The sequence below is a fragment of the Adelges cooleyi genome, unplaced genomic scaffold (genome assembly GCF_023614345.1).
Source record: "Adelges cooleyi isolate 19-005CV unplaced genomic scaffold, UGA_ACOO_1.1 ACOO_flye_CR_arks_rails_tigmint_CR_PRNA_9, whole genome shotgun sequence".
Classification (NCBI taxonomy): Eukaryota; Metazoa; Arthropoda; class Insecta; order Hemiptera; family Adelgidae; genus Adelges; species Adelges cooleyi.
In genome coordinates, this window is record NW_026096579.1 from 12,576,093 (window position 1) to 12,600,640 (window position 24,548).

Consider the following 24,548-nt stretch of genomic DNA (forward strand, 5'->3'; position numbering starts at 1 on the left):
CGTTGGATGATGTTGTTATATACACACAGTTATGATTGTTTTAAACATATCTGCACGTGACATTGAAGAATTAATTATGACTAGATATTTGGTGATTAATGATTTTAATTTTTATAATTGTGTTCATTAGCAGAAATACATGTTTAAATATAAACTTTCACTTTATCAATTTTACACTGGGTCGTACTGTTTTGGTAAAAAAAAAGAGCTATGAAATAAAATGTTATAGGCACAATGGTTGTTTTAAACGTAAATATATTATGTATAATATAATTATTATAATATAGCATGTTAGTTCCCGACGTATGGTATAAATATGTGTGAGTCCACATAAGCATGTGTTCAAACAAAACTCTAAAATAGAACGACTAACGAAAGTTATAAATATATATATATATTACATACAGACATACAGTCCCAATTACTTAGAGCGAATTATACAGATATATCTAATATGACAGGTATTATGTCCACTGCAAGTTTATACGTGATAAAAAATTAAATTACTCTTTTTTTAAAAACGTATGAGGTCACTGAGATGCTGAGAAGGTACAATGGACTTGAAAATAGTGTTTTTGTGTCTGGAGAAACTATCACTTTTAGTTTCGATGTGGTGTTGAAAAAGTATTGTTTTTACAATGTATTTTCCATTTTTTTTCTATTTTGTCGCATAGACCCATGTTATTGCTAAACCGTTGAGCCGATTTCTTCATGTAGCAAGTCTATAGATCAGAAATCGTACCTAAAAGGTACTTTAACGAGTTAAATATTTTTTAAAAATTCAGCTCTTCCCTTTCCAAACCGAAAAAACACCTAAATAATGTACATACTCTTCAAATTATATATATTTAAAATAAACACTTTATTAACATGTTGACTGCCAACTACGAGATAACTCGTAGTTTGCGTTATTGCCTAAGACACCTAAGACTATATGATAGCTCGTACGTTTTAAACTTGCCAAAAAAACACATTCTATTTACATTTTGATGATAACTATGTACTATAATTAGAGTTTTTAATAATACAATATGATTAAATTGAGTTGGCTTTTCCTGAAAAGTACTGCGGTAGTGAACGTGTTAAAAATAGTCTAATTATTTCCCAATTTGCGTCATATATTTCTTACGTTTAATACTCTGATATTATATTGTGATAGTACTGGTATATTCTGAAAACCCAAGAAAATATTGTCAGAAGAAGTGGAAACTTTTCTTTTATTTAACTTTTTTAGGTAAGTTTTATAACTTAATGTCTAAAAGTATGTAGATCTAGTGGGGCTATAGGCTATAGCATACACAATTATATCAATTTTTTGTATTATTATGGAAAGACCAGAAACAAAAGAAGAACTACACTCGTGCCGTATCCAATTTCCAGGTTGCTATGTGTGAATGAATCAACTAGTATCTGAAAAATTATACTATTGATTACGAATAATGGTAACAAATTATTATAGACATTTGATCAACCCTGTTCGTTTCCACTTTCTACAATTTTAAATACAATATTCCCTGTTGGTTGAAATGTATGTTTTCTTCTCATTCATGTAGCTTAATCAGTTTAACAATTTTGTATTTTTTGAAAATGTTTTTGCTAGTTGTTTTATACAATACGATTATGGGTCGCTAGCATTTTGTTTTATTTTAGAATAGGCAGGCTGCCAAAAGAAAAAAAATCCTTCTTTTATGACTTGGACTTCTTTAGTCAACACTGGGTTACCAAACAAAATATTATGTAAACCCAACACATCAATTCTATTTTTTTTTTTTAATTAGGAAATATGTAAAATGTAAAATTGAATTTATCTATCTAGAATGACAGAGGTTTAGAACAAAACGGAGAAGCCAGAACTGGACAGACTGTAAAACAATAAATATATTTATTATAATAAAAAAAATCTCCCGTTTAACATAAAAATAATTTATTGAATTTCCTTAATTTATAAACTGGTCTTATCATTTGACATTGTAAACGTTAAATAGTAAAACGCCGTTTTTGTTGTAAGACTATACGCTTGTTATAGTATGTAGGTAGGTACATGTAGTTGCATTACTTCATACACCACGGCGTTATAACGCTATACTATCGCGTTTTCTTATTATTTTTTTTTCATAAAAATAAAATTTCATTATTTGTACTACTTAATATACATAATATTACATTAAACATATAATATAATTGTTTTCTTGAATATATTCATATATTACACATACTATTCGTGAATTCGTTGTAAAATTCGCAAAGCTTTATTAAGTATTTTGGTCACGTTTATATTTACATATTGTATTTATATATGTACTGGCGATTTTCTTTTGTGGCATACTTTTTTATTTTAGGTTAACTTGAGGACACTTTCTCTGTTTCTCTAAATAGATTATGTAATGTATACGAACATTTGGTTGCCTTTTCATTTTTCATGTTTGCTTTCAAGGTCATTGAACAGCTTTCTCTGAAACAAAGAAAGTAATACCATAACTTAAGTGTCTTTCGAGACATTTAAAACACTTTAAAAATGTCCAATGAAAAAATATGTTTTCCTTAAAATATTTTTAATTTAAAAACAACAAAACTAGACAATTTAAAAATATCAAGATCTCTGGAGCGAATAATACTGTTAACAACATTATGAATAAATGCATTTTGTTATTAGTTAAGAGAACTGGAAACGGCAACTAAATAATACTTAGTATATATTACTATTATATATTTTATTATCTTAACAGTTATAACAAGTTATATATTTTATGGTTCAAATATTATGAGCGGATATTTCATAAATTTTATTGTGAATGCTTTTTTATGGAGGTATGTTATAATATATATTATATTCCACAGGCCAAGTGCAATTTTCTTCTTTTAACAGACGATTATTTTTTGACACCAGTAACATAAATACTATCACTTATCTACATACACTGGACAATGTCAATGAACCTTACATAAAGGTAAATCAAATAATTTTTTATATCCGCTTAAAACAAATAATAACATTGTCTCATGTAATGTTATATAAAATGAAAGAGGACGATGAAATAGTAATAACACAGAATAGTTTATACTGTGGTAATACATTAATATTATGAGTTAAAAGTTTAGGAAAACAGTAATTTAACTCTTTTGTTTTACTATACATACTTAAGAGGACCTACCTACCTAATTTGTAGTATAAATACAGAGTTTGCGAGATTATTGTAATGGTACTTCTTTATAGTAGTAATAGAGGCTGATTGTAATAAATTTACCAAATTTTCATAGAAAAATAGAAAAGAATATTATCTATTTTTGAGCATTATAATTTTTTTCTATACATTTCTTATATTTTAGGATTAATTTTTTTTTTTTAATTACTTAAAATGAATGGATTTTTTCAAATTATTTTAACACGTTTAGGCGCAAATAAAGTTTTCTTCATTTTTGTGGAAGTTTTTTTTTTTTTCAACAATTCCAAGACACTGGTTTTGATTCGCATAAGACTATTTTTATGGTAAAAAAAAGTATACTTTTTTCTATAGATTTTAAAGTGATAAAAAAAGACAACCTGAAGAGAATAGTCATTGGTTTGTTGATGAGTCTACACTACGGTTTATGGTCTAAATTAAGATTTTGTCAAAAATTGCCTGTACATACTTTAAAATTCACTCCTTTATACATGGGTGTGTAGCGTCCCATAAAACCATTTGGAAAAAAACTCCATGATTATTTTTATCGATACACTATATTTACCATATTAGTACTTAGAAGTTAGCAAAAAATGTAATTTTGAATTTTTCTTCGCAAATAGCTGTCGAGCAAACTCGACAAATAAAAGTTGACGGCCGAGCTAATTTTGTTGTGACGGTCATAAGCGCCGTGAGTACACGTGGGCCACATAAAACTGTGTACCAAAACCCAAAGCCTGGGTGCGAGTACCAATATTGTTACTGAAAGCCTCTGAAAAAAATATATGCTTAAAAACCTTAAGCCTAGCATACAAACCACACGAGTACCGAATACGGTACTCGTGGCGGTGGACTTGTTAAATTATTTCATTTTTCCCGTATTAACGCGTTCATAACAATAAGATGACAAAAAGTAAGTACACGTTATTGTTATGTAACTGGGAAACTTAGACGACCGGTTGCAATGAACGGCCGCGGGTTGGAGGAGTATGTGCCGCAGGAAAGAGCCACGGTACACTCAAACGCATAGACAAGTCACAAGTATACTAACTATACGGCTCTTGGCGTGTATTCCGTTCTACGCGTTACCGTAGCTGTACATTATAATAATATATTGTTGTTGTGTATTGTGTATTTGGCTTTGAATCGTCGAACCGCGATCGCCGTGTACGACCGAAATTCCTCGACGGCGAAGATCACGACGGCGTAGGATAGCAAAACATAATGGTGGGAGACGTCTTGTGGATAGAAAGTGGTCAGGTAACTCTGTCGGTACTACCAGGCGGCAGCAGTCGTCGCCGTCGCAGCCGCGCTCGCCCGCAATAGGTATTCCGGTGTTCACGGTTAGTCGGTTCCACAGGGGAACGTACGCTGGTCTGTACGGGTCAGATTTCTGCTTAGTCGCATTCAATATGGCCGACAACGGCGCGCGTTAATATCGCTCTCTTCCTATTTACGTTTGTTCAATTATTATGAACTTTATCGTTTTCGCGCGCTGGTGTGTGTTGCGAGTGTAACAACAATTATTGTTGTGTACGGTGTTGTTTTCCACAGACCACGTCTTGTGGTGTGAACCGAAAGTGTTAAGTGTGTTTGCGGAGTGATTTCGACGAATGTGATAATAATAATAATAATTGTAATAATAGTAATATCTGCGTGTGTGTGTGCGCGCGCGCGTTATGGTGTGCCCGAAGAAACACAGTTCGGCAGGCGACCATTGCAACGCGGCAAAGCGATGAGGACAGCGGCAGCCGCGACCATTGCGGTCAAATGGATACCGGTGACCATTGTCGCTGCTGCTGTATTCTTTGCCGGCCCAGGTAAACGCGGTCTTGAGCTATTTTTCTTAGACAATAATAATATTTGTTATTACCGTTGGCAATTATCGATGGTCCGCTGTGCTTTTGCCCAAATCGAAACCTACAAATATTAACCCACACTTTTTATCACTGTGCCGACGATTTCACTTGCGTCCCACCCGCTATTCCGTTACGCAATCCGTTCGGCAATACCGCAGAGCAAATTATTTTGTGTTGCAAACAAATAAACCTAGTTTTCCAAAACTATGGCGCTCAAAATGTCTCAGTAAAATAATAATCAAATTATGTGACACCATTATAATATATATAAAGTAGCGCGTTTCGAATGGTTCGATTTCCAACAACTTCTCTGTTTGCCTTAAAGCGCTATTAATAAATAACAACACCGAACGCAACGTTCTTGTCTCAATAATTTTGGATTTTATTACTTCGTAGAAAGTATCTAAATGATCAAAACGACAATAATAATATCATAATATGCGCTGATTGAGTATCGATCGTTGAGTATAAAATATTATATTGTACAATAAACATGTTGTGGCCTCTAATAGATCGACTATTTCCCGTTACTACGCAGTTTAACGACTATTTTCTTCAATTAACCATATAAATATATTTATTTAAATTTTATAATTGCAAGAACCTGAAGGACACACACGTAACGTGCAAGTATATTGCTAACATTGCATTAATGGCTCAAGTCTTAAAAGGTTTAATTATTAAACATTATATCAAAAGTATTTATAAGGAAGTTTGTACTTAATAAACATATTTACTATTAGTTACGAAAAATAATTTCATGATCAGAAGAATTGAGTATAAAATTGGCAGGTCTTTTTTTTATTGAAATTTGTATTAACCAGCCTTGGAAAGCATTGGAAGTCGTTTCATGGTCAAAAATAAAAGTTATAAATATTATTAAACGATATCGATAATAATGATTTAAAAATAACAATCAATAACGACTATATTCAAGTTTTGATAAGAAGTAGCTTTCTACTTCTTTTTTTTCCATCAAAATGGAAACCAATACATTAAATATAAATGTTAGTGTCTAGATTAACCTTTCTCTTTGTAAAATCGGTTCGAATCAGTTTATTTTATCGTTCAACCCGTTTAGCTCGTGATAATGATAATAATAAAAAACCGGACAAGAAATTACTCACTTGAAACATTACACTACATACAATTTACAGCGGATAATAACTTGGAAGCACTTTTTAATCATGGACCGAATCCAGTCAAGAACATATTTTATTATACGTTGCTTATAATATTAATAACAATAATTAAAAACACAGGAAATACGGTTAATGCCGATTTTGTTGCCGGTCGAATAAACGCACATAATAAAAAAAAAAACGGGTGGAAATGCATCCACGCGTTAAAAAAATATTCATCAGATTGGATACATTCACAAATATTTTTATTAAAAACCTTTTAACAAACATGACATCCTATTGGAGCCGAAAGGATTTATGGTCGTCTGATGACAACGACGAAATCCCGTTGAACGTCTCAACAATTCTGTAACTGTTGCCAAAGAAAACGGTTGTAATAACATTACAAATATAATAATCGGACAAACAATAGTTATCCGAAATCTCCGAGTATGTCGATTCGTTAGTCAACACAATACAAAGGAATTACATAAACGTGATTTGGGAAAAAAAAAATACATTGTCTAATCAATAATAATATTATCAACAAGGTATCCGGGTGACTATTATCATGAAATCCGTACGTCGGCAGATAGGACGATGCCAAGGTGAACACCTTAGTAGAGTCTGATGTGCTTCTTATTACAGCAATCGTCAGTGGACGTGGGGTGGGGAGGATTATCAGCAATACTTTAAGCTTTCTCGGCGGAATAAACGTTTTTTGAAGGATAACACGTGCGTAGGAGCGTACGAAGGATAATATTATATTATTTTTTTATTAAAAAACAGTACCGGCGAGTACACAAACGTATCTGTCGGGATTAACGACCTCGCAAGGTCCCAGCGACGACTGCACTCTAATGTGGACAACCTCAAAAACTAGAGAAAATGCCACTTTAAAAAATACCACTGGTTGTTCTATGACAGACGTCTTGATGATGACTTGAGCGCACAAGAACGGCACGCATTCATCATTCTTGGTGGTATGCTATCATGCGCTATACAGTTACATATTATAACTGAGTCTTTTGACGATCCTTTCCGTCCTCGTCAACTATAGATAATATGAAGAAAATCGACCGTTCGACACTGATATATCGACCGTGCAAACAATGACTGCGCTCAAAGAGAAAACCGTAATGGTACGCCATAATAATTCACGAGAAATTAATTGTAATTCTTACTGTGTGCAAGTATACACACATACCGTGTACGGTTCGGACCGGTCGACCGACAACAACCATATTATTGTTAAGATCATGACTGGTAACGGCGGTCGTATTGCACTTAATATAAGTCGGGAGATATTGTCATAGTATGTGCGAAAAAGCTGGAAAACGCAGAAACTCTCGAGTTTGAGACTTTCGAACGATTAGGTCCACGACGATTGGGAGTCCTAAAAATGCAAAAGGGAGAGTTGATGGTCGAGACGGATTAACTAAAGCTTTTTGTTAAAAACTATGTCGGTATTAGTTTAATCTTTTGATATGAAAATACCATATTATGACTTGTGAGAATTCCTACAAGCTAATCCTCTTAAAATAACCATCTTCGTTACGCGACGATTAGTGGTAATATGATTTCTGCTAGTGCCGCCGAAGATTCATATAGTCTTTCCATACTATGTTTCCTGACAGTCAGCGATAATAATTATTAACTGTCGGCCATTAGACGCCATTACTATCTAGTTGAACGCACAGACGCCACGCCATAAGTAGAATACATGTATTATTATACTATGTTAAGCACACCATGACAAGAAACTTATATAATGTCTGAATAATGTGTCTGTTATTGCCTTATTAATCAAAGTTATGCTTAGAAGTTTCATAGGCGGTAGTAATTTGTTCATTTTACTTGACATTCGTAGTGCACGGCCTTCATATTTTGTAAACAAACCAGTTGAACTCGTTGAGTTTAATTTATAAAATAAGTAACCTGTTGAAAACTAGAGAACTCACCAAACGTATTATTCAAACTAATTTGTAATAATATATATAGATGTTTTAAAATTATAGCAATTAGATCATATTGTAGTAATTGTAGTAATTTTTCGCACAAAGGATTCCAAATACAAATTTATATTCTTCATATTCTCTTCTGGTATTACTGTTTGAACATAACCGTGTATATTTTATATGAAAATGTCTACAAAATAATCAGCTGAACGTAAGACACTGTCTTAGCATCTATGATTTAACATAAACCATATTAATCGAAAAAACACTCGCTACATACATAATACAACAAATTAAAATATTTAGGAAAAAAAAGCCAAAATAATATTGAATCAGATAATCTACACACGTAATCATTCACTGTGTATATTAATAGTTATTACAGAGGAAAAGTGTTCTATTGTATGGTGTACTTATCTTATTCGTCTGGATATTTCTTTTTTTTTTATTCTAAAAATTCGTAGGCAATAGATGATATGAAATAAAGAAATTGTGTGCAACCGCCGACAAGACTGCAATAGTAAATCGTGAAATGGTAATATGTGAAAGTAACTCTTTTACAGCATTGTGCTCTGTACATTTCCCAATCAGAAAGCATAACCACCGGTTCAATGATAATTAAGTAGTCAGTATGCGATTTATGCTAATAACAAACAGCTGTACTGGTGCATATAAAACCGTATCCTATCGCCGTTATAATACTTTTAATAATTGTAACGCTATCCAACAACTTTTTATTTTGGTTGCCTTATGTTTCATTTATTATACACACGTTGGCTAACTTGTACCTACCCGTGATTTACAATACAACGTTTATGTTGCATTCGGATAAAGCGTAAGTGGTCATCGTGTGTATTATAAAACCTACAAAAATATCCAATTTGGCGCCTGGCGGTGTAAACAAATTGATTTAAAAACAAAAATCCATCTTGCCAACGAAAAATGTGTGTACCTAGGCAACAAATCAAGACACCGTGTATTGTATACGTTTGCGAAACGTTTGAAAGTAAAATAGCATTATGATATATTGTGAGTACGTTTTTGTACATAGAAACCGAGTATACGAAATATGAACGTCGTCGTTCTGTCGCCTCCAGCAGGAAACCGCTAAGACAATTTTGTTACATAAAATCAAACATCTGCATGGTAAATAACATATCCGTGTTGACAATCACTATATACGTCGTTATAATAATATATCGTGTGTCTTTTATTTATTATTTTTTTTTTTTTTTTTGTAATAATATTACTCTTGCAGAGAAACAAAAACAAATACGCCATCGGCCTTTTCCCCCAACGAAAAAAATATTACGCTGTATTATGATTACATGAGCGCGAGTTTCCATCGGCTAATGAACAATACACGGATATATCCGTATATATATATATATATATATATATATATATAATATAATATATAACACGGGTTTTTTTTTTTGAAAACGACATAATTTTCTTTCTTACACCGTTCGTTTTTCTCTGAAATCGCCATCTTTTCCCGTTCACAATGAAAGCGTATAATCTTAGTGCGACACGTTACGGCCGCCGTCAGCAGTCCGGTTTCGTTACGGTTCACGCGTCATTTATTACCAGCCGGGTTCGAACCGACCTTTGAATTTAAAGTCAAAATTCGAAAGCTTAAACTCCCCCCCCCCTCCCAAAAGGATCGCAGGGGGTGTCTCCTCATATTGTCTAACAGTCGAGCAATACTAAAATACTCTTGTACAAAACATAACTGACGGTATTGTGGTTTGCAGGACTCGGTGATTTGATCGGTGGCAGCCCGCCTACAATATGGGTGGATCGCAATTGGGTGGTGGACTCGACGGCTCCCGTGGGAACCGTTGTGGCCCGGGTTCGGGTGTCGGACGTCGGCAACGAGACCCTGCAATACGGTCTGGAACATTCCACGGGATTCAACATCATCCAGGAAAGCGAAGAACCGTTACCGTTCGCCATTGACAGCAACGGGAGAGTCACCACCAACACGTCTTTGACTACCAAGGTAATGTATAACGATGCCGATGACGGCGATATTAGTATAAAGTATTACATTATAGCGATAAGATGGTTAGCTAGTAGACATTGTATATCCTACAGTCAAAATAACAATAACGGTTACAATAGATGGATAGTTGCTTGAGAATTTCCGGTTCATTATCCGTGTGCATTTTATAACAATTTCCTCCAATAAAATATGTATTAGATATTATAATATTTTTGCTCTTTATCGTCAACACAGTAGATTAACATTTTTAACGACTTTAAAAAAAATAGAATCGTTGAATTATTATAAATAACACCGTTTACAACGAATTTAATCTGTACACGACTGCACAAACCATGATTTAAAAATTAAAAAAAAAAAACTTAATGTAACTAAAAATATGTTACAAATGTGTGTATGTTTATGGTATCATTTGAAAGAGTAATTGTATAAAATAACTTAAGATGTATAAAAACTATATTTTTTCTTTACGAAACAAAAAAAACTGTTTAATATGTTTTACATGGTCAGATGGTCTATAGTCTATAACCAGTTTTTAACTATTAAATTAATCGAACTACAAGTAATACGTTGACACGTGTTTGAGTTTAGTCGAAGTATATTGATTAAAAATAAAATTGAATTTATATATATATATATATTTTTTTTTTTTTTAAATAATTGGTTTCCAGGCATATTAATATGGTGATTTTGCGTCTAAAAATAATCGATTAGTTCTTATTCTTTTTATTGCATTACATCGATTACAGAATCAAATCGTATCGTATAATATGATTTGTTTTTTAACTTATGCATGCTGTATGCATGCGATTAACTATACAGTTATTTTCCTTGGGATGTAATTCAAAACCTTTAAATATCGCTTACTTCAAACTCTAAATTGTATATATGTAATCCGAACATTTATCTCCTCGTCAAAGTATACATATGCCATAACTTTTCACGACTATGAGACCAGTTCAAGAAATCTCTAGCTTGGAAACTAGTGGAGGTGGAGCGTTAGTAAAGTATATAAATTATAGTGTCCGACGTCAAGCCTTGTTTTTTATTCTATGAATTCTAAAAACCGATGTTTTAATTGACGTTTCCATTAGTGTAATTAAGCCGTCCTTTTTATCTACCGTGCAAGTATTTCGATAAAGCGCATAAAAGAAAAACCTATAAATTTAAACCTTACAAACCCAGTAGCTACTATTTTGATTGCGGATGTCATTATATTATTATTTGTACATTCGAATTTAATTTATCATAGTTATTATTATTATTACTCAATAAGCCATTATTTCATTAGTATTGTTATGCTATTATAATTATTGCTGTTATTTTATTTTAAAGTTAATACCATATACAGGGTAGTACATTAAAGATAAGTCACTCGTTTTTTAAAAAGAAATTTTTGCTAATAAACTATAATAACTTTGTAAGTTTTTTGTTTGAAAATATTTTTGTGATTGCTATTTTTATAGTATTACAAAATTACTAATAATATTTACTATTTAATGTGTTTTCTAGAGCTCTAACAAATTTTGACACTTAAATGATGACGTATGTATTTAATTTTTCTAACTGTGACTGGTCATTCATTTTGATTGGTCTATTAGCTAACCAGCTTTGGATGATTGCTTATAAATTTATTAAAATTTAATTTTTAGGACAGACAATTATTTTTATTTTCGCGCATTATTCTACCGCAATCCACTTTTTTTCCTTTTTTTTAAACTTTAATAAGTTCAAAAATTAATTATCCAAAACTGGTTGTCAACCAGTCTACATATTAAACCTAAAACTAAATTATCTCCAAAAAGAAAAACTACTAAATTGTAATTATTTTAATAGAAAATTAGTGTCATCCTTAATTAATCACTCTGTATAACCAGGTGTTCTATAATTATTTATATCAGTTTTATCAACGTACGAGTAGTTAATAGACATTTAATATTATTTAAGCTGGTACTTAAATACATGATTAATTAGATTTGTACTTGAAAATGTTTTATAGACTTGATTATCTCTAGATTTTAATACAAAATTAATTAAATACATTTTGAACATTTGATATTACTATATTAGTTAATTATAAAAGTTGTAAATGGTAGGTTATCCATTTACATCTATTTCTATTTATGTTTAATGCCATGACAATTTTTAATAACTATTTATTACTAATTTTAACGGCATTAATTATCAATAATAAGTTAACGGGTTACATTTCTTTATTAGTTTTGATACAAAGCTAAGAAAAGGAATGTCTTCTAGTTTTCTTCAATACAATTAAATCTAACTTATAAAGTTGAAATAAATCTTTAAACGCAGTTAGATTGTGAGTACGTTTAATAACAAAAATAGGGTCAAAAGAACATATAGAGTAGAAGTGAAATATTTTTAAAAACGAGTTTTCGTCATCAATTTTTGAAAGAGATTTCAAGCAAACTAATTAACACCTACCAAGAATACATTTAAAATACAATTTTCATTTTGCTCTCCTGTCAAACTTTGTAGGAGTACACTTTTTGGTTCTTGTCTCTTCGATTGTTTAAGCAAAAGATAAATATTTTATTATATTAGTTAAAATATACTATAAACAATATAATTTATAAGTATTATATTATATTTCATTTGCAATGTACTCATCGATAACAGTTACCATAAAATGTTATGTTATCTATAAAAAAACACTTCATGTTATATTATACATTATAATTTATTGTTAGCCGAAGAAAAATTACGTGCTTTGTAGTAATTCATTGTTACTAATCTGAGTTAATTAGTTTACTATAACACTTCTTCTTAGATCTAAATTAGATACGTAGGTATACATATATGTTAATGTGTTCATAATGTGTGGCACAACACATCTCTTTACTGAGTATATCCCTGGTTTCTGGCAATTGATGAAATTCACATATCTACAACAATCGTTAATATAATTCTTGTACGAATTTGGAGCAGCTCGTCTTAGTTATTAAGCGTTTGTGCGTTAAATGTACAAAATTAACACTGTAAATTGGGATACGTTTTTCGTTTGCACTAATAATTTGTATTTTACTATTTCATTTACAGGAAGGGAAAAACATATACTTGTACGTAACGATAAACGACGGACATCTGACGTCTAAAACTCAAGTTTGGGCCAAAATCGAAGGACCTGGCGGCGGTGGAGGTAAGAAGCCAAACAACCATCCGACCAATTTCTTATCGTCACAGTTCCGACCGCCACCGCCAATCAACGGAGGCTTCCCGGTGGTTTTCCCCCCGCAAAACAAACCGCCGGCGCCTTCGAGGACGACACCTGCCAGACCGACTGTGGCCACGTCGCCGATTCCTAAAGTTCCTACGCTACCAAAGGCGGCTGTGCCAACGCAAACGTCCGTATCGACTCAAACGTCAATTTCCATAGAACCCACTACGCCGCCTTTATTCGATTCCTCCACCCAAGCCATCTTACCGATAGTTAAACAGTCAAATGACACGGCCAAGAACGTGTCGGAAACCGTGGTCAGCCCGCCCACCGTCACCACCCAGGAACCTGTGCAAAACCATCTTGTCCTCGCACTCGTGCCCATTGTGGTGGCCGCCATTTTCCTGACGGCGGCCGGCGTGGTGGCTTGTATGTTCCGGAAAAGATTGTTCACCACCAAAGTCAAGTCGAAAAAAGTCAACTCTATCGTAAGTAAAACAAAATGAACAAATCACCGCGGTACACGGTGTAGCTTTATTTGTAATTAATATCGACCACGACGTTGAAACAGGGCAAAATGAACAGCTCGAGAACGGACGATCCGATGGTCATGCACCACTGGAGCGGACCCAGGGCTTTCACCAGGTATGAAAGCTGGGGCTCGGATCCGGGGCGCGGCCAATACAGCGGCAAAGAGTCGACGCTCAAGGACACCATCGCCGTGGACCCGTGGGAGATTCCTAGGCACCACATAAGAGTGTGCTCGATTTTGGGCGAGGGCAGTTTCGGCCAAGTGTGGAAATGCGAAGCGTACAACATTGTCGGTAAGTAACATCGGTGTTATTCGGCGGCTGTTCCTGCAGAGCTCCGAAACGGTACTAGAATTTTGCTAGCTTTGACCTTTCGATCATTTTCAGGGTTCAAGGGCAACATGACCGTCGCGGTCAAAACGCTCAAGGACAACGCGGGCGAACGCGAAAGACTGGACCTGGTGCAAGAGCTGCAAGTCATGAAGTCCCTGGAGCCAAACCCGCACGTCGTCAAGCTGTTGGGATGTTGTACCGAGAGAGGTTAGGTTTATTCGATAGCTCTGCGCTTATTGCAATGCTGACGTTCAACTTTGTGTTCACAGACCCGTTGTTCGTTGTCATGGAGTACGCGAAACTCGGCAAACTGCAAAGCGTTCTGAGAAACTCTCGCGGTGTCACTTACTACACGAACACCCACGGGTCGAGTTCGTTGACGTCGCACGAGCTCATTATGTTCTGCTATCAGATCGCCAAAGGAATGGACTTCTTGTCTTCGAAAGGGGTATGGTACATTGAACTTATTACGAGACGTCGACTTCGATAATTAACTTTATTTTCTTCACAACACAAATTCATCAGTGTCCCGTTGATATCTTTATCCGCATTTACCATCAAAAATGCGTTTGTTTTTATCCATTGCCAAGGAATCAACGTTTTAATATTTCCTTTTACCGCCACTATGGAATTCAGTCCTCGTTGAAATCTATTCGGTTAATTTTGTTCATAGATAAAATACCAAGGAGATTTTTCCACGATACCCAATACTGGTATATTATAATATCCTAACTTCGCAATGTCTTTGGGTAAGGTACAGTTGACCACGAGGTTTATTTATCGCGTTAAAGATCCTGGTGTCCGATGCACTCGACCCACTAAACAACTGCCGAAGACAGTCAACTAGAAATAAACGTTTTACCTCTCGTCCAAAGAGTAAGACCACCTAGTCGAAGAGAGCGATGCCCTTAATTGTTCGTCTATTTCTGTTTTTTCGTTACTGACAATGCTTCGGGATTTTAAATGGCGGCCGTTGTGGAATTCAAGTAATAATAATTACCACGGTCGGTCGACAAGACAAAAATAAAAAATAAATAGGGTGCACAATAGGCACGGGGAACCGACCGACTATGGAGAGACTTCCTCGTCGAGAATTACACCGCAAGGTCAGTGGCCCTATTCAGTTCCCGCGGTAATTATATAATGTATTATCATCAACAGTATTATTTATTATTAAAATTTTAGCCATGCGAGGGAGTAGGCCCGTAGGCGATGGATCGTGATCAGAATTATTGTATTCCTTGCACGAGCTTAAATAAAAAAAATTTAAACTGAACGAGACGTGTCGATTGACGGCGTGTGTCCGTTTAACCGTGTTTTTTTTAGGGAAAATCCTTTTTTTTTATTATTATTATTTTGGTTTAAACCGAACTGAGCGTTATTATCACCGACCGTGTGTCCGCAATGCGTTTATTTTCTTTTTTTTTTTATTTTTGTGCGGAATCATTGAATAGCGAGGGCAATGTCCGACATTGCAGCAAACGTCCCGAACACCGCTAAGGCTGATGGTCCCACTATCTGGTGTGTTTGAGAAACCGATACACCTTAAATGCGTTTTTAATTTAGAAGCGTAACAAAAACGGCAGGTCGAAAACCGGAAAACATGCGTTCGGAGCGATTAATAAAAGAAAATTAATAAAAACACGATGAAAATATAGACCACGCTAAAATGTTTTATTCGCGTTCAATTCTGTCCAGGACACATTGCAGATCTTTTTTATTTTTTCAATAGACCACATTTCATTCTTGTATTAAATGTATATGTATATATATTTAATACAAAATATGACGTATAACTGCCAACTAGGTCGTTCGCACCTAGAATCCATTAATAAGAGTAGGTACCACGGCCATGTGCCTTTAAGTGTTATAGAGAATGAAATAGTTATCATAAATAATACCTATGTAAGTATCTTGGATACTCTTGAATTCTAATAGATTTCCTAAAACTGTTTATAGTCCATTTTGCCGTTCTTGAGCTGTATAATCATTTTAAGTAATTTCCTATTGCTCTTGACTTGAATTGTTATTTTGAAGTATTCACGTGTGTACTATTTCGAGTACACTAAACAAAAATGTACATTACAATTATGTACACAACAAAATAACATACTGCTACGAGTGGAAAGTCCGTTACGCATTAGGTGGCCTTCATAAAAGGATGTAATATAATATTTTGAACTCTCGTTAGTAAATTCTTTCTATAGTTAGCAATGCATATTTTTTCGTGCATCATTTTCATCAACTCTAATTACTAGATTTTTTCTTTTGGTCGTTCTATAGTGCTATAATTTAAAACGCACGTCCGAGTAAAACACTAAGTAAATCCCAGATGCCAGATTTCCGTTTTTTTTTTTTTAAATCGGTTAAAAACCTCTACTTTAATGCTTCATACTAATATGTTATCTTTCCTAGTAATGGACTAATGTTCCTAATGGACTATCCCTAATTACAACAGCTGTTTATTTTTACACAATGTCGGATTATTTTTTGTATTGCCTGACTTTGTGGTTCTTAATTAATGGCGTTGACCACACAACCGGTCGTCTGAAGTTCATTGTCAGCCGAGCGATTGCCGCCGGTGGACTTAACGATTGTTGTAGCACTAAAATGTTTGATTTATTGTTTTGCGCAGATCATCCACCGCGACTTGGCCGCCAGGAACATACTGGTCACCGACGACAGGCTGTGCAAGATTTCGGACTTCGGGTTCGCCCGGGACGTGGCGTCCAGTCGGGTGTACGAGCGCAAGTCTGAGGGCCGTTTGCCCATCCGGTGGATGGCGCCCGAATCTCTTTTCGACAACATGTACTCGGCCAAGTCGGACGTTTGGTCATTCGGCGTGCTCATGTGGGAAATAGTGACGCTGGGCTCGACGCCTTACCCCGGCATGGCCGCGGCCGACGTGATGAAACGCATCCGGGACGGTTACCGGCTTGAAAAGCCTCAGCATTGCCGACGCGAAGTGTACAACATCATGTTCTACTGCTGGGACAAGTGCGCGGACGAGCGGCCCGACTTCCGCGAGCTGCTCGACCTGCTCGACAAGCTGTTGGTCACCGAAACGGATTACATTCAGCTCGACCGGTTCCCGGACAACGCTTACTACAACATCACCACTTGCATTAGCGGCGAACGACTGTAAAAATATAATGTTTTTTTTTTTTTATTAATATGAACAATTTGTTGAAATCGACCACGACCTGTTCCATTATTATTTTATCATTATTGTACAAGATAATACGTTAAAAAAAAAAATTGCAAAATAATAAACCGTTTATGGTCGCGCAATATTGTTAGCGGTAACTATTTTTAATGATCGCTTAATTATTATTATAATAGAAAAGAACGATGCAACGAATAAGTAACAATTGTACATACGTTTTTACTCGCGCGGATTTATTGTTAGTTATAATTATCAATTCGTATTATACGCTAAATCGCCATTGGACACACAATTCGCCAATGGTAATTCTATATGGTACTGATACCTTTTTGGGTATTGAGCAATTGTACATTTTACATTTTTGTTATAAATAGCAAGCCACTAGTCTTTTTTTTTTCTTGTTAAACATTGTATTATTGCGTGCCTTTTATTTATGTTACGTTATTTTTGAAAAACAAAGATTCAATTTTTGTACTGTATTAAAAAATATGTTTTGTTAGACGTATGTTATGAATTCACTACAACTGTGTAATACCAAATAATAGTATTACGTACAATAAACATTTATATTTATTTAGTTTTCGAAATTTTATAAATATATATTAGCTCAATTTTGGGTTTTAAAATACAAATTTAAGAAAGCTTAAGAACGTTTAATACATTTGACATCTTATGTGTTCTTGAATGTTCTTTCAATCTCTAGAAATGTGTCTTGCAATACCTAAGCAAGCCTTCACTTTTAACTCCTGTAAAACACTATATAAGCATTTGGATAATTGTTAACAAGTCTCCTTTAATGTCATATTATCTTCTAGTCAATTAATATTACAAAATATAGCATCACATTACAGTTGTGTAGAACTCAAAATACCTACAGATTATGTGGTTTCTGTTAAATTGTAGTATGTTTTTTTTAATACTTTATTTTAATTTTTCTTACACGTTATAATATTTTTACTTTAATGCGAAGCTGAGAAGGTATATTGATTTGAAAATTACTTGATGAGAAAATACTGTTTTTCAATGATGTTAGATGTAATTTAAATGTTTTATATTTTGTGCACACTATATATCCTAAAACGCTGACCCGATTTCATCATGTAACAAATCTCTAAAGATCATAAGTCATACCTGGAAGGTATTTTATTAAGCCAACAAAAGTTTTATTAGGATTTTGCATACACAATTTATCTCTGAAACTAAAACAAATAAAAATAGGTTAGAATATAAAATAACAGAGATACAACAATACTTAGGTATAAATAAATAATTTATTAAAATAATAAATTAAAAAACTAGCCTTAGTTATAAATGAAATAATGAGCAGGATAGGAGGTTTAGCATTGGAATTAAGGATAGAATACAGAGTAAAAGAAATGGATAAGGATCTTAGAAAACTTATTAAATGAATTACAAAAAAAAATTGTACCACTTGGAAAGTATTGTTTTTATAATGATGTGTTTTTATTTTATTTTTTTGTACCCGGGCTCACGATATCACCTAACCACATAAAACAGTCCAAACCAAGTACACCATAAGCCAAAGCATGTAAACCAACTCAGTCCAAACTAAGCACAATAAGAAATTACTAAACGAAGTTCAGTATCTACCAATTCATTTGGAATCGTTTCCTTGAATATGATTTCATTACTTACAGTCTTCAGACACAAAAAAAACGCATAATTACCATTACATTCTTATATTGAAGCTATCAGTTTTCAATTTTATCGCTTATTTGGGAAGAGAGTTGGGTATGGAATCACTTAAGTAAAAAAAAAAAATTAACTTTTTTTATAATTTAAATAAATTATATAGACATTTGTGTATTCATTTTAAGTGATGTATTTTTTTATAATATACATTTTAATGTTAAACATTTTTTTAGACACAAAAAACTATATTATTTTGAAAATAAATGGAACAGAATATAATATCAATAAAATGTTGTCGCTTTAACGATTAGGTACATTACTGTTATCGAAATTAATTTATAATAAATATAAAATTATAATAATTAATTCCTTATATTTATTATAGAGTAGTGATTTATATAGTTTATAACGATTAAAAAGTTGACCTAATATTGATACAACCGATACTTACTTCTGTTGTATTACATCATTTTTTTTTTTAAACAGTTTTTAGTTGTTAACATGTGCTTGTGCCAGATATTTCCGAACGTCTTTATACATCATAAAAAAATATGTGATACACAATGTAGACTAACATTCGAATTATTGTGAAGTAATCCATACTACATGTTCTGCTACAGAAAATATTCAGTCTTTATAAGTAATAATTACATTTTACTATTATCTACATAATGTGCGCACCGAAAACGATCATTATTGTTCTGCTTTATATATTTACATGGGACGTATGTTTGAACTGTGATGATGTATCAGCAAAGGTAATAAAATGTGTAAATTTTACATAGGTAAAATTACTGCTTAACGCCAACACTCACACTAGATGCAATACACACAAATTACGATTACCGATATTTTGATTGTCTGTTCAGTCCGGTTATGGCTACAAATATGTTTAGTAGTGACACAGCACTTGAAATCAAGTAATTAATTTTTTTTTTTTTTTTGTGAGGTATTACAGAGAGTCACTTCACGCTTTCACCCCCACCCCCCTCCCCTTCTATCCGTATCATTTGTTACTAACATAAATGGAACATAGTAAATACAAATATGTTACAAACAAAAAAGAGAGGGCTCTATCCCTCTAACTTTGCTTTCGGCTACATTTAAAGCGTCTTAACTAACGAATTCCGGTTTCTAGACTGGCCACCGTCTTTTTCTCTTTTCTTCTTCCGCGATAAAAAAGACATCGTCCGCATACGTCTTCACCAACTCCAAGTTTGTCCAAATCAAGAGCATCCGTTCTACCGCCGTCTCTGGCTCAAAATCTCCACTGAGCTGCACCTCTAGTTGAAATCAAGTAATTGCAATAACCGTTGGCACATTACTAATTTATTACTGAACCAATATTAAGTCAGTACAGGGCCAATACTGACAGGTCTCATCGTTACAAAATACAGTTATCACCTTAGACATATTATGCCCGTAAAGATGCAGTTCAGATTGAGATTGGATATTGTACAGGGAAATTACAATAAATTATAATTATTTTTCAATACAAATAACTTTTGTGGTTCAAAAATGTTACTTAGTAGCATTAAGATTGTCCTACTATCGGTACAATAGTTTGTTCACACAATAGTTTTATTGTAAAATCCTGTTAGACTTCATTCATTCTGACCTAAAGCGTAAGTCATGACATATATTTCAAACATAAATAACTCATTACCATTACGGTCTTCACAGTTGTTGGTGAAAAATAACAAACAAAGATACATTTGTTGTCCTAATACTTAAACACACGTTTTATCGTTATTTGTTTGTTATTTGTTCAGGACTCTCAAGTTTACGAAGACTTTATCAATTTGTTTAATCAGATCCCAACGCTTATGGTTAGTACACCGCCGCCAATTTCTGATGCCGACCTACGTCAGTTGTTAGATGCGTCGGCATCAAATGAAAACAAAACCGTTAACAACGATTGGTCTAAGATTTCTGGAGATTTTAATTTGAAAATAAACGGTTTAAAATGTACATACGAATACGTCACTATGAAAATGTTACATCACTTACAGACAACCAACTATAATCTGGGTGCCCGGAAAACGATACTCTTGTACAGAAAATACACATGGAGAATGTTGTCAGTGCTGTTCCTCGCCAAAACTTCTGCACCTAGACAGCTGTGGAACATTTCTGCATTGTTGACCGCGGCCAGTCGAAAGCGATTAAATGATCAAGATTTATTGAAATTTAAGACTTCAAACGCCAACAGCAGATTCTTGGAGAAATGCGTTCAAGACAATATCTTAACGTCGAACGTTTTGTCCGAGATATCGTCCATATCTTCTAATGAACTCACGGAGATACTTGTGAGCTTGCAACTATCAGACGGCAACGAGGGAAATATGATCGGCATTTATCGATACAGCCAAGAGTTCGACGTGTACGGTTTGTACGAACGGATTGTTAAAAATCATAGGTTTGTCATGCCGCCGGGACGATTTTCAATGTATTCTTATTATTACCAAATAGAATTTTCGAACGCGCTAACCGATTGTGTCCAGCTAGTTCAGACAACGTGGAAAACCGATTATTCTATGATACATCTATTCACCGACTTCGTTAAAAACACATTGATGATGATGACTTCAATGTTAGTACTACACTACTGTTCCGTCGTAAGAAACGTGTGGCTTGATAATAAAGGAAAGTTGGAACTGCCTTCTGGCCTATTGGAACAGGTCAGTGAATCCTATGAACATGTACTGGGCTCGGTAAATTATGTCAGCAACTTTTTGGCTATGGAAAACGATTCGTTTTTCCAAAGCGACACCCATTTGACTTTAAAAAAAAACGTTACTAGAGAAAATGTCGATATTTTTTCAAAAGAAGTATTTAAACTGTATAGTATTTTTACTAAAAAAATAGGATTAAAATATTATAATAACAATATCACTATATTCGCTACAAAAAACCACATCAAAAACATGACACATTTAATAGATTTTTCCATTTTACTACTAAAGTATTGTGATAATAATATTACAAAACTAATCGGACCTCTAAATTTCAAAATTATCAAATATTTCGAATTAAGTGTGCGCAACACAAGTGGCGAAGATATTTAAATTAACAATTTGATATTCAACAAATATAATTAATATACTATACATTTCAATTGAACTCTAATTTTACAATCAATTTATGAAATATAAGTACAAGAAAACAAATACTTACAAAGTTATATAATATTATCTAAAAAATAGAAATATGTTTAGAAAAAAATATCTAAATTATTATAAATATTTGCAATTTAAGTAGCTTAAAGATTAAATATTTTACAAAAATGTAAACTATGGTTGTGATTCATATTTTCTCATTTAAATTCTTAATTCTCTTAATATTTAATTAATTTTGTTTTATGCTTGTCTTTATAACTAAAATAAATTGTATTGTATAAACTAATTAAGACGTTCTGAAAACCTTATATGTAATAGGGAACTGTCATAAAATATGATTACCTACCCCTATTTTTGCACTCTCCAAGTATAGTGTTTACAGTTAATAGCTATTTTACGAAACTTTTTTGATTTATATATATTAAACAAACAACTGTTGTTTTTGGACTATTGCATAAAAAATTTTTTCAAAAATCTGCAGTCAAACTTTTTTTTATAAATGAAAAAAAGAAGAATTCAACTTTTAACGTAGTAAATATTTAGGTTGTTGCTATGTGAGAATGAATAAATAGTCAACGAGTATCTGATAATTAATTTCATTTTATTGTTGACACGATATTGCTTATTGGTAACAATGGTAACTAACCTAACCTAACCTAACCTAACCAAACAAAAAACAAAGTGAAGTTTATTTATAAGCACATGTTTGCGATTAAGGGGGCTCCATACAGACCATTTATTCAGTCAAAACACATCATTGGCCGAGATCGGTCGAGGTACTTTTTTCAATTTTTAATTTTAACCCTTTCCAAAATTTGATTTTAAAATTTGAAATTTAATAAAAATATTCAAACGTGTTTTAACAGTAGTAGGAATTTGATATCAAAAAAGTACCTCGGCCAATCTCAAGTAAATTTTATGACAAATTCAAATATGTTTTCATATTACTGTTCGGCCTGTGCGATGGACAAAAAGTGTACTATTATATTAACTAAAATGGCTTTTACTCATACACAAAATTATTAAAATTAAAAATAATACTATGAAGCTTATACAAATTAACCGGTAAATTAATTTACATGGTCGAAATTTATTAAAACCACTTTTTTCTTAATATTGCCTATACAAAACTCCTTAAAAGTGGTCTGTATGGACTATGGAGCCCCCTTAACATGGTTTTTATCATTATTTTTTTATACTTATACCACCGACAGATTCAAAATAGTTGCCTTATATTGCAAATTACCATGTATGAAAAATTTAAACAAACAATTATTATAGACAGATGATTAACCCTTATCTTATCCACCCTTAACTAAAAATAAAATGTTTAGTTCAAGCGGTAATTAGATAAACACTGAGCGGTTTTTACGCTAAATTATATATCAGCTGACTTTTTAATCAAATTATTTAGTTTAATGACATGTTAAGTAGGTACTTTGCAAAAACTTATATTCTATTACGTTTGTTTTTAGTTTTCTTTTCTATATAATTCTTACATTATTTTAATTATTACGAATTATTGTTTTGGAAAAATACATTTTAAAATTAACGAAGTAATTATTCGCGTTTATTATAATTCGATTTTTGATTTAAGGTTAAAATATTTGTCATTAAAATATTTTGTTCTATATTTAAAGAATTAAATATCGTTGATCATTTGACAAGCTTTCTAATCTGAATTTATCTTTTTTCTTTAAATGGTAAATATAAAATACCTATAAAATATATTGAATAAATATTTTAAATTGAAAGTTATGTAGTTATAATGTTAAAATATTTAAAAAGGCGGTCTGTTACGAACCTCCCACGATTTGGCTTACTTTAAAATCTATAAGTGCAGTTTGAATAAATTCTTTCTATGAAGCCTGATATAGGCCGTGAGAGTGTATAAAGTATTTTTATCATAATTACCTAACCCTAAATACAGATTTATAATTATACTCATTTAATATAATAGTTTCCTTCGGGTTCATGTATATTCATATATTTTTATCAAATATGGTGCTAGACAAAGAGCCTATAGGAAATTATAATTTCTAACATCCCACACAACTCCATGGGAATTTATTGATGTTTTATCTTCTCAAATAGTAAGATTTCCATAAGATTAGAGGTGGAGATATTCGTGGTATTATAATGCTGATCGGGCAGTATAATATATTAGGTACCCCACAGTCCACTATCTATTATCTAATTATCTAATTGATATCTTAATCGTAGCAATCTTTATCATAATACGCATGCTTATATATTAATTCCAATCCAAACAAGCGGAAAGTACGTTCTCAAATGTTTGTCAAGACAAAACTTAAAATGTAAGATTTCTCAAAGATTTTACAGAGCCATAATGACGATTTCCGGCAATATTGCTATGTATTTTATAGCTGATGAAATTCTGTAAAAAAAAAAAAAAACTGTAAAACAATCAATAACATTTTATAAACAAATCGAAGTTCATA

At 32.9% G+C, this 24,548-nt stretch overlaps 2 protein-coding genes across 3 annotated transcripts; both read left to right on the forward strand.

The window, feature by feature from the left end:
• Positions 1 to 4,454: 4,454 nt before the first annotated feature.
• LOC126846872 (tyrosine kinase receptor Cad96Ca) lies at positions 4,455 to 17,790 on the forward strand. Its single transcript, XM_050586707.1, has 7 exons — positions 4,455 to 4,981; positions 9,857 to 10,104; positions 13,168 to 13,773; positions 13,857 to 14,109; positions 14,203 to 14,355; positions 14,418 to 14,596; positions 16,784 to 17,790. The coding sequence occupies exons 1-7, from the start codon at positions 4,897 to 4,899 to the stop codon at positions 17,291 to 17,293; spliced, it is 2,034 nt and encodes a 677-aa protein (XP_050442664.1). The 5' UTR covers positions 4,455 to 4,896; the 3' UTR covers positions 17,294 to 17,790.
• Positions 17,791 to 19,505: 1,715 nt separating this feature from the next.
• LOC126846877 (uncharacterized) lies at positions 19,506 to 23,543 on the forward strand. Of its 2 annotated transcripts, XM_050586719.1 has the most exons (3): positions 19,506 to 19,725; positions 20,740 to 21,355; positions 21,440 to 23,543. In XM_050586719.1, exons 1-3 carry the CDS (start codon positions 19,639 to 19,641, stop codon positions 22,033 to 22,035), a joined length of 1,299 nt encoding a protein of 432 aa, XP_050442676.1. In that variant the 5' UTR covers positions 19,506 to 19,638; the 3' UTR covers positions 22,036 to 23,543. The 2 variants fall into 2 exon arrangements, with proteins under 2 accessions (XP_050442676.1, XP_050442675.1); XM_050586718.1 differs by having other exon boundaries at positions 19,507 to 19,725; positions 20,740 to 23,542.
• Positions 23,544 to 24,548: the final 1,005 nt, after the last annotated feature.